Below are 11330 nucleotides of genomic sequence, written 5' to 3' on the forward strand. Positions count from 1 at the left end.
TGATCAATTTAAACGATTATTATAGTTCATTCTATTAAGTAGCACTCATTGGTAAATATCTAAAATAAATTGTAAATAACCCTATATAAGATGTTGAATTACACTAAAAGGAAATCGGTGCATGAATGCTTTTCTATTCATGCAGTTTCAGAGAATATTGTAAAGGAAATTCTTTATGTTTGTCGATGTATATAACTAAATTCTGATGTAAAAAGAATAAAATTAAAATTGAAGAGTGAAGAAAATATACTAGTTAATGAGTAAAGAAAATTATCATAATTTTGAACTTATTAGTAAAATAACCTTAATCAAATAACAAAAAAGTACATTATAACACTTTTATTTATCATAATTATTTGTATATGTTATATAGGAGTATCTACTACTACTGCTAATAATAATAACAATAATAATAGTTTAAAAATAATTTGGGGCCTTCAAATTTTGGGGGTCTAAGGTGACGACCTCACTAGCCTAGCCTTAGAGCCACCCCTGGGTCAATATTGACTCCAGTTTTCTGGAGAAAAGCACCAGTAGGAAGTCTTTCATAATGAAGGAGCCAAAAGAAGGTCTTGATCTTGTTAAGCACTTCGAGGTTCCAGATCCAGCTGAAGTTTTTGGTGGAGCTAGCTGAAGTAGAGAGGTTTTTGGAGTCAATTAAATGGTAGGCTGATCTAGTGCTAAAAATATCATTACTGGTAAGCCCCCATATCGTTTTATCCTTTACTACTGGCTCTGGGAATGATGGTGGGCTTGAGGGTGTTGATGACATTGTCCAGAAGAGTGATGGACAGAGAAGAAGTGTTTCAGTTATCATTGTTGTAAACACTAACAAATTTAAGAGAGTAATCAACGGGGTTGAGGGTCCCTCAATCATGCTTCTAATGGAATTGTTATTAGGGATCCAAACATCATTAAGGAAAGTGACTCCATCACCTTTAAAAATATTCCAGCCTTGGAGAATACACTGCCAAATGGGGGACTTGGCTGTTTTAGGTATTTGAGTCCGATTGCAGTATTTGGATATCAAGACTCTAGCCCAGAGAGAGAGGTAGGTTTATGAAAAATCCTCTAGGCTAGCCCAATATGCAAGGCTTTTGTTCTTATACTCAGCTTTTTGAATACCAAGGCCGCTCGCACTTTTAGGCTTGTGACAGTCTCCCAACCTACAAAGTGCATTTTTTTCTTAGCAGGAGTAGTACCTCAGACGAAGTTCCTTTGGATTCTATTGATAAGTTTAGTAGTGTGGACAGTGACGGAGGTAGGATCTCAAGGAAAGAGGGTTCAAAAAAAAAATTTGTAGTTAGTGGGAATTGAACCTATGACCTTATGAAGGTTTTGAACTCTCTTGACCACTAAACTATATTTTTGGGTTGTGTTAAGAGGGTTCAAAACTTAAAATATATAGAGTTAAAAAATAGATTTTGCCTTATATATACAGTATAATTTTTCGGCGAAGGGGGTTCGGGTGAACCCCTTTCCGCCCCTAAATCCGCCACTGAGTGTGGGATGACAGTTTTGTGAATTGTATTACATGGCTAGGAATACTACTAAGAAAGACTTTGCCACTGTAGCTTTACCTATCATGTACAGGTAACTAGTCTTCCAGCCAACCAACTTTGAATGCATGTTGTCTATGATGAATTCGAAGTTACTGTTAGTAGGCCTTTTGTGAAAAATTGGGAAGCTCATGTATTTGCCAAGGGAACTGCTAGATTAGATGGGGAGGTTGGCAGAGTGAGCTATGACCTGATCAGATTTGCAATTGGAAGAGAAAATGCTCTGGACTTTAATAAGTTTATTTTCTGACCAGAGGCTTCACTGAAGGAGTTAAGAGTATGAATGATGGTGCTACAATTTTTTGCATTTGCTCTGGCAAAAAGAGTTAAGTCCTCGACAAAGAAAAGATGAGAGATCTTAGGACCAATCCTGCTGATGCTAATTGGAAACCATTCCTTGGCATCAACAGCTCTGTTAATGAGCCTAGAGAGCCTTTCCATCCAAAGGATAAAGAGGTAGGGAGAGATGGGGATTCCTTATCTAATACCCCTGGTAGGCCTGAATGAATCAGTCTGTCCTCCATTAACCAGCTCGGCGGGAAGAGGAGTGTACCATGAGAGAAGCAAGGAGGTCAACCTCTTTCAAATATACAACATGGATTCTGGCAATGTAGTTGGACTCTCATGTCGATCCGAATGAATCATCCTTTCAACGGAGGTAAATCTTTGCCTGCTAGGCAAGAGGATAGCAATTTTCAAATTCTGTCTCGGTAGGACATGTATATCTATTACTATGAAATTCATAAATGAAGTAGTTAATGGTACACAACTTCAACTTTTAAAAATTATTTTTCAACACAACTTCAAAAATTCTTTTGGCAAGTTTCAATCAATTCTATGTTCAAACGCTAGCGAAATAAATAAGATTGTTTCAATTATCAGAAATAATAGTTTTTGCATTTTATACATGGAAGCTATGTATATAGTACGTATGAATATTTCATTTTAGAATTTGAATTTTTTTTATTTTTCACTTCAATTGATATCAATTTGCTCAGGTACGGATAAGTCAATGTACTTCAAATCCAAAAGTCCAATGTAGGATTTCTGTTATACAGGGGTTTAAATATTTAATTTGAATTGCATTGTGACCGTTAATATTTGCAAGATTTTTACTATTTGAGGGGTTTAAGTGTATAATTTTAAAACACAAAGAATACTTTTCAACCCGAAACCAAGAAAAGCGTAGTATTTAACCAAACTATATATATATATATATATATATATATATATATATATATATATATATATATATATATATATATATATATATATATATTATAATAATAATAACTTCCCACACCCTAGCTAATTAACCTTTTTATCTGCAGCAAAAATATAATGAACCCACATGGAGGGTTTCTGAGTTAAGGATTTCCTCTAGCACCAGAAAGTAAAAAGAATTCACACTTGCTCTCCAGTGGAAAACTACAATCACATACAAATGACTAACAAGAATATGGCCATTGGAACAACCTCCAATGCCTTCTGCTATTTATCTCCCTAACAATCAATTAAACTTTACAATGATTATGTTATTAGAAACATATTTCCTTCTTACAAAATAATTCAAAACAAACAAAAAAAGGAATTGTTGATTACCAAATAGGCCCCCAAGGATACTCACATTATGGTGCAGTTGCACTTGGATTCAAGTTTTGGAGGATTCAAGCTATCACCTTTAATAGGAGCTCCCACAATGCGAGTTGTGGATTTGTCAGTTTTCTCATCACTCTCGGTGTTGGTGCCGTTTCGAGGAGATTTTGTGTCTGTATCCATCTTCTGCCTAGCCTTTAGTGAGGACTTAGAATTACGTCTACCAGAGGTTCTACCACGCGGATCCCTTCTATCCGAATTTGCTTTGCCCACTATAGTCACTGTGGGCCGCGAATCTTCAAACAAAACTGAATTCTCTTTTTCGATAGCTATGTTTGCAGCTCGATATGCAAGGTCATGTACAATGGAGCTACAAAACAGTATTGTGTCAGTAGCTTCTTCTAGTGTCAAGCTTCTCGCCTTATTTCCTCCTTGCCCCTCCAGTGTAACAGTTGATTCTTCTGTCAAAAGAGATGGATCTTCAGATACATAAGAGTAAACAGGTGGATATACACCTTAAACTTTCCTTAACGGGATTAAAGGATTGTAAACTTGATTCCCTAAGTCATTTGGTTCAACAGTTAATATAGCAGCCCAACCCCAAAAGGGAAAACCTTAACAAGAAAAGCATATTTACAACGCAAGAAATATACATACCGAGAATGCTGTCTTTGTGATCCATGGACTCAGATTTTTCAACAGTCGCTACAATTTCATTGCCATCACCAGCCGCTGTATGCAAGGACTGCTCATTTAATTCATCTATGCTGCTCTCCGAGTGAAAGGAGCAAATATCAGATTGTGAATCAGGAGAAACATGGCCGTTCTCAATTTCCAGCTCAGATATTGCATCTAGTGAGCTCTGATTCAAAGAATCCACAACCTCCACTTTGTCAACGGAAGAATTTGAGACATCTTCCTCAATAAGATGAGTTTCAGAAATCAAACAACAAGGTTCCACTTTCACAGAATTGTCTGAGTTGCTTGCCAAGTTTTCACCATTCATAGATGAAGTGGACTCGTCAAAATTTGCACTTGACGGCACAGATCCTGTGGGATCCACTGACTTAGAGGAAATTCTACAATTATCATCACTCTCAACATCAGTGCAAAAGTTGTTCACTTTTGTATTTTCCCCATGCAGCAGTTGTTCTACCCGATCAACATTCTTTTGCAAGTGGGCAGAAGCAGATGTTTCAGAGAACTCTTCAAGGGAACTTGTTGTGATGCTTAAAGTTTGGACCGCATGACTTGAAGTTCCAGACAAGGATGAGTTGGAGCTTTGGAGCTTTCTATCACCCTGATTCCTATAATTTTCCAAGTCAAGTTTCCTTCCACTTAATTGCCGCTGGAAGCGAGACTCTGTCTGACCAGTGGAACCTAAGTCAATGGACGATGAAGCGGATGCACTGCCGTACCCAGTGGAGCTTCTCAAGCTGTTCGCAGTGTCTCTTACATATGATAAATCATCATAATTTATATTAGTGGCATAGAGTGTTCTGTTTTGAACAATGTTCCCTTTCCCACTACTTGATATATTTAGCAGCACTGAAATACCTGCACCTTCTGGAATTTCAGTAATCAGATCAGGCTCGGAGCTAATGTTAGCATTGGGTGATTGAGCCATAGCTTGGCAGTTGGCAAGAGCTTGCACGCCTTCATCCACATGTGGATTCATAAAAGACTTCTCACCTGCATCAGGAGTCAATCTGGTATGGCAATCCCCTAATATATTCTTGCCAGTTGCTTCTGAGGAATCATGTGAATCACCAGCTGGCACAAAACCATCAACTAGTCTGTCTTCTAGGATTGCTGTCAAAGTTTCAGGAGAATTCTCACCAAGCAATTGTACTTCTGAACTACTGCAATCTGAACAAAGCTTTAGATCTCCATCAATTGTTTCAGTGTCACAGTACCACTGACCACATCTACAACACTGTACCGCATCTTCTAGAGCATTCATATGTGTCACATTGACATTCGAGTTCATGACTTCCAAGTCTGCTGTGATTTCCACAGCTTTATCATGTGGACTGCCAATTTCATAGCCAACAAGTTGAGAATCAACCATCAGGTCACCATCAAGTTCACCAAGCGGACTGCAAGATGCCCTATCATATATTTGCTTCCTAAGAGCTTCATTCGTAGCATCAGCCTTATCAAGGACAAAAACTTCCTCCTGTAAATCAGCATATGTTGTTTTTACTTGACCATTACCTATATCCTCCTGGTTTTGCTCACTTCCTTCAGTGTCATGCAGTGCAGTTGTAGCTTGATCGGAGCTAGCATTACTGCTAGTTGTGATAGACGAGTTTCTGGAAATCATAGAACGATGTGCGCCACTAGCTTTGCCCGCGTAGAAGGTTGAACTAGGGACACTTGACATGAGAGGCCTGAACATATTCTGGGGAGCTTTCCTTTGATCCTACAATGGGGTTGTGCATGGATGGACTTCAGAAAACATATTTTCTCAAGAAATTCAACGAGAAAGCTGGACATTCTCCCATGCAGTGATTATTTAGCTGCAACTGAGATTTTGTATGTGCTTAATCAGAAAAACTAAGTGCTGAGTTCCCTGCTATAATTTGCTTATTAAGTTCCATGCTTTTGGTGTTAGTGCAACACTGCTAGTTAACAGGCCTACAGATATCTTTAATTAGTTTGCTGAGGAGTTTCACTTGCACTGTGGTGATGCAATGGGTTAACACTTTCAGTTTTGCTAGTTTGAAGATGTTTACTTGCTAGCAATGCTACACTCACGTGGTTACTTCCCAAACAAAACTAAAAAAAATGCCAATGAAGGAAATCACAAAGTAACTTGGTAAGCGGAAGGACAAGCAGGAGTAAAAGGTTAGTTGATGGTCCTTGGCAACTATTCTTAGTCCTCTATTAAGTGGTGTGTTGGCTTTTGTTTGATTGGGTAACAAAAACCACCTAACTCAATTTTATTTGGGGTGCTTATTTACTACCTTGGTGTAAAAAGACATGCCTTAAACCACAAATGAAGCATCAATGGACAACAACATATGCAGAGAACGATGAAACATGAGTATGTACACAGCCTACACCTCATCTTCCTCATTCAAGGTGCATATAACAAGTATACTGCTCTTTGTAACTGTTACCCTTCCATTCTACGTTATATAACTATTATCTCAACTAAACCATAGTGACACACTTTATAAATGATTTTAAATATGATGCTGAGCACTCTAATATCAACCCATACCTGAGTTTGAACCTAGAAAAGAGATAATGTAGTGCATCAATCTTTCTTACCATGCTTAGATCCACTAGCTCCATTGGAAAAACATAACAAAAAATAAATGTAACAGACACAGTTCTTCATTTTATGGAGAACTTTGACAAAATATTTGTTGATAAATAATTTTAAGAAATTATTGTTAGTTGGAATAGCTAATTCTACATGTTAAACTAAACAAATAAAAAGGTAAGAATTAGAAAACAAGTCTATTTTCAGTATGTAGTAGTTTTAAAATTTCTCAAAAGTTAACTAAGTTCCCAACTTGGCAACTTCTACTCACTTAATAACGATGAGGCTTTCCGAATTTTAATGCAAAGGAAATAAAATGAGAGTACAATAAAAATGAGTTTGCCTCTCAACTACCAACTAACATAATAAAAATTTAAAAAATAAGTTTGTTTCTTGATAACTTTCTTTTCAAGGAATATCGCTTATTGGAATTCAATAAAAGAATACCATATTTGCTACTCTTCCTTTCCCCTTCAAAGCGAGTCATTTGGTATAATAAATTGCACAATGAAAATGCAATTGCATGTATACAAAAAGATCCTTTGTAATAAAAACAAGAAAGGAAAAGCCATAATTTTCTCCATTTTTTATCCCAAGGCCAGTATGTTGCCATTCAATCTTTTATGCTTCATGGGAAAATTAAGATAAGGAAGAGAAATCTGGGAAAATATTTCAGCTTAAAGGGTTTAAAGGACGACCAAGCTTCGCTGGTAGAATAACCAATTATCCAACTAGACAGACACCTTACTCTTCTGTAATTCCAGATCCTAGACGTCACATTATAGTCCATCACCCGGTGCTATCAGTATTTCATTGATATAGTAAATTACTTCTGTCAGCAGATTTAGAAAATTTGAAAATACTATGGAGAAGAATACAGGTTCAGAAAGTACCAATTAAAAAAAAGGAACACAAATTTGGAAGATATTAGTGTGTGTGTGCGTGCCTTTATATTGTAATTTAAGAATATTGCCAGGATAGCTTCCTTAGTAAAATGTGGTACATCAAGGAGAGATGCTTATGCATGTTTCAAGTGTAATGAAAATGTTAAAGCTGTTAAAGAAGTTTTTAGGCATAAATAAACCAAAAATTGTAACTTCCAACACCATCGCATACTTCCTAAAATGTCAATATTTCTTTAAGCTTTCTACTTGCATTTTTGACAACTAGTCCCAAGCATTAAAAGGTACAGTCTAAAGTATACATGTCAGCTGGGGACCACCCAAAACCCATGTTTAGCACAAGTTGAGCAAAATGGTTCCATTTTCCAATTAACTGTACATGCTATTGACATCTTTATGAGAAAGCGATAGAGAACATTAATGCCAGGTTCATATTAGTGTTTCACATATTCGAGTAACTAAAAAGAATGGCAAGATTAGAAGGAAAGTAATATACCATTTGCCGGATTGCCATGTCAAAGGATCTCTTCGGAGCAGAACTTGAGGACACTACTCTTGTTGGCTTCTTTGAAAGGCCAAGAGCTTTCTTACTTTGAAATCCATTGATACTTCTTGGACCTGAGCGATCTGAACTGCTCACAGGAATGGATTGTAGAGAATCTATGTCATCATCACCAGACGATGCAACTGAACCTTTACTGTGAGAGCTAAAATGGTCACGTTCATGACTATGCGATGAACTAACACTTCGAGTAGCAGTCGGGGACATTGATTGTCTTCCAGACCTAGTTCCGCTTCTGGATGCAGGAGAGGATCCTCTCACATAGGAAGCAGGGCGATCACCCAGTGAAGTGCGAAGATTAGGAGGTGCCTCCAAAGAAAATCCTGGAATATTTGACTGCCATGCCCTAATCTTTGGTGATGCCGAGTTCCCTCTACCTGTCTTGACAGGAGAGGTGCCCCTCACTCGCAATGGAGCTGCAGTACCACTAGAACCTGTGCTCATCCTCCGAGGAGTTGGTGTAGAGGACCTTGGAGGAGGTGTTGAGATTTTATTAGGTGAGGGAGACGGTTTCCTTGTTGGAGTAGAATGCCGCAAGTTAGGTGGTGGACTTGAATGAGGAGCTGAAGATGGTCTCCCTCTTGATTGATTGGCAGTATAGCTAGACTTAGGAGATGGGCTAAGGCGATTTGGACTGGGGCTACCTCTACTACTTCTGTAACTCTTGTCCATCTGTCATTCAATCCATATGAAAGTTATTAAATTGATTAGCATTAAAACAGGAGCTCCATGCATTTGATATGGTTAGGTAGCATTTGGTATGTTATTTGACTATAGTTATTAATACAGTTCTCGAAAAAGGGAAAGGAAAACAGTCACACAACTAAAATGCTCACCGTTGACGATCTAGAGATTGAAATAGGTTGACTTCTAGGTCGGCCCCTCTGCTCAAGATTAGTTGGGCGTGTCTCATGACTCTCATCATCCAAAGAAGGAAAAAGAGGAGTGTCCGGAGGGGTCAATAACCTTTCATCAATAACTCAGCATATTAGGCATGAGGGGAATATTGAAGAACTTACACCAGCTAACAAGCATACTAAAAGAAATAAATAGTTATGTCTCTGAAGAAAAAGAGAATGCATTCATCAATCTAAAATTTTACTGTAGCCTTAGATTGAACAGAGCCTACACTTTCTGGCTCCAAAGCTTTGGGCTGTTAAACAAACATAAGTTTTTAACTAAATCAAAAACATTTATAGCAAGTTTTGACAAACATGCAGCCAGTGGACAAACTACGGATTTGAGTTCATTTTCAACATCTATGCACAATCTGACAGAATTGGGGAGAAAAGAATAAATGCATGAAAGATAAACATAACCAACCAGTCATAGTCATTCTTATCACCCTCCACATTAAGCAGGTCACTACTCTCTCCTCGAGCTGGAATTGATACTCCAAGCTTATAATCCGAAAAATACCTCAATTTAGTTGCTGCCAACAACAATGAGCAATATCGTCAGGCAAATTAAAGCAAGAACAACTTTCTGTGCTTCATAGCAAAATAAAGCTCTGAAATGTAAACAAGAATTTATTGCAAACATCTTACAAAATAAGTCGTCCAAGTCATCATTTGATTGAAGCAAGAAATTATCTCTTTCTCTGGTTTGCACCTCATTAAACAGGGCAAGATCATCATCTTTCTCCCTCAAATGAATCCCACTTTCAAGACTGCGCCCTCTCTTGTGATTTTCTGCCCTGAGCTCCCTTCCAGGAGAGCATCTCATAGCCGGTGAAGGAGGCATCACAGTGTCCGCTTCAGCTTACTCAATCAGTCAAACTCCCCCCAGGAGTCCAACACTAAAATAGCATATCATGTTCCCCATAAACAAAAATCGTGCAAAGACTTTCAACCCACTTTAACTAAAACCTCTCAGCTTTCACTTAGGAATCGAAAAGCTAACTCAAGTTTACAAGTAAATCTCAAAGTGGGAATTCAAATTACTCCAAACTACCTCTTCTACGTACAATTCACACATAGACAAAAGTCCTTGCCATATTGCACTTCAGTGTCTGAAACTAGCTAAAATGACCTCAATTCCAAACACCATAATCTAAGGCCAAAACTGAATCTTTAGCCACTAAGTCAACTCTATAACAAAATCTTGGCGACAAAACCACAGTTCAACTCCAAGTGATCAATCACTATAAGCGTGGATACTACAAAATCAAACAGGAATTCGCCCAAAAATGCACAATTACCAACCAGTATCCTCAAGAAACCTAACCCAATCACTAATTACACAAAAGCAAGTCAAATAACTGTTCCCCTTGAGCTTATAACCTCATCAAAACTGGAATTAGCATAAATAGAAGAAACCACTCAAACCCCGCTACTCCAAAAGCTTAGCTTGACACCATAAGCTTGAAACTTGAAGAAAAATCTGAGCTTGAAAGAAGGAAAAATCTGAGCTTGAAAGAAGAAAAGATCAAGAATCAGCAGAAACCCAAAGCTGGATCTGCAAGAAATTGTACAGATCAGCAAAATGAAAAGATGGGTTGTGAAATAAAACAAAAGTAAACCCAAGAAAGCATTTTTCCTAAAAATGCAGCTGAGTTTGTTGTGGATCAAAATAGAAGTAAACCCTAAGCAACCATTTTTTCCAATAAAAAATGAACACCCAAAAAAGTACCAGAAATGAAATTGCTGCAGAAGCAATTGATAAGGATGATGATGATGATTCTTGAGCAGTGGAACAGGCTTTTGGCTTTAGGGTTGAATAGTAATTTGCTGTTTTGCTTCTTTCCTTCTCAGCAACAACAAGTTTTCCCCTTCTTTTTTTTCTCTCTCTCTTTCTTTCTGCTATCTGATAGTTCCACTTTTTTTTTTTTTTTTTTAATTTGGATAATTACAGTTAGATAAGAGAATATTAGCAGCTAAACAGAGTTTGTTTGTGATGTTTGAGGTTATGGTGTGAGCAGAGTTTTGATGTTCATGAAAAGGTATGAAAAGCTAAACATCACAAGTCACACGTGAGTTTGTGGATGTGTTTTTACTACTACTACAAAGTACAATTCCCTAGGCTGTGGATCACTAGTCTTCACATCCTAATAATGCCTATGCTTTTCATCCGGAATTACTGTAATACTTTATCTATCTACTCAGTTGTTTTGTATTTTCATCAAATTCATCTCTTTACTTCTGTATTTCACCTTACGGGAGGGTTGTTGGATTGACTTATTTTAAATGTTTATTAGTATTTAAACATTATTTTTAGTTCTTGTAGTTTTTGCAATGTAAAAAGTGATTAAAGGCACTTATTTTTTGCATAAAAAGTACAAAAATAAGTAAAAAGCTAAATATTAGTATTATCAGAAGCGGATCCAGAATTTAAATTATATGGGTTCAATTTTAATATTTTTAACATTGAACCCATTATAATATGGGTTCATATCTACTATTTTTGCAATTTTAGTAAATTTTTACATACAAATTTTG

General features: G+C 37.1%; 1 protein-coding gene across 3 annotated transcripts; it reads right to left on the reverse strand.

Annotated features, from left to right (window-relative positions):
• Nucleotides 1-2877: 2877 nt before the first annotated feature.
• Nucleotides 2878-10853, reverse strand: LOC107760762 (uncharacterized). 3 transcript variants are annotated; one of them, XM_016578863.2, is made up of 7 exons: nucleotides 10525-10853; nucleotides 9441-10350; nucleotides 9217-9325; nucleotides 8730-8859; nucleotides 7828-8565; nucleotides 3813-5580; nucleotides 2878-3616 (listed from the first exon to the last, which is right to left on the reverse strand). In XM_016578863.2, exons 2-7 carry the CDS (start codon nucleotides 9634-9636, stop codon nucleotides 3183-3185), a joined length of 3375 nt encoding a protein of 1124 aa, XP_016434349.1. In that variant the 5' UTR covers nucleotides 9637-10350; nucleotides 10525-10853; the 3' UTR covers nucleotides 2878-3182. The 3 variants fall into 3 exon arrangements, with proteins under 3 accessions (XP_016434349.1, XP_016434350.1, XP_075109758.1); XM_016578864.2 differs by having other exon boundaries at nucleotides 9441-10298; nucleotides 10525-10811; XM_075253657.1 differs by having other exon boundaries at nucleotides 9441-10811.
• Nucleotides 10854-11330: the final 477 nt, after the last annotated feature.

The sequence above is a fragment of the Nicotiana tabacum genome, chromosome 5 (assembly GCF_000715075.1).
Source record: "Nicotiana tabacum cultivar K326 chromosome 5, ASM71507v2, whole genome shotgun sequence".
NCBI lineage: Eukaryota > Viridiplantae > Streptophyta > Magnoliopsida > Solanales > Solanaceae > Nicotiana > Nicotiana tabacum.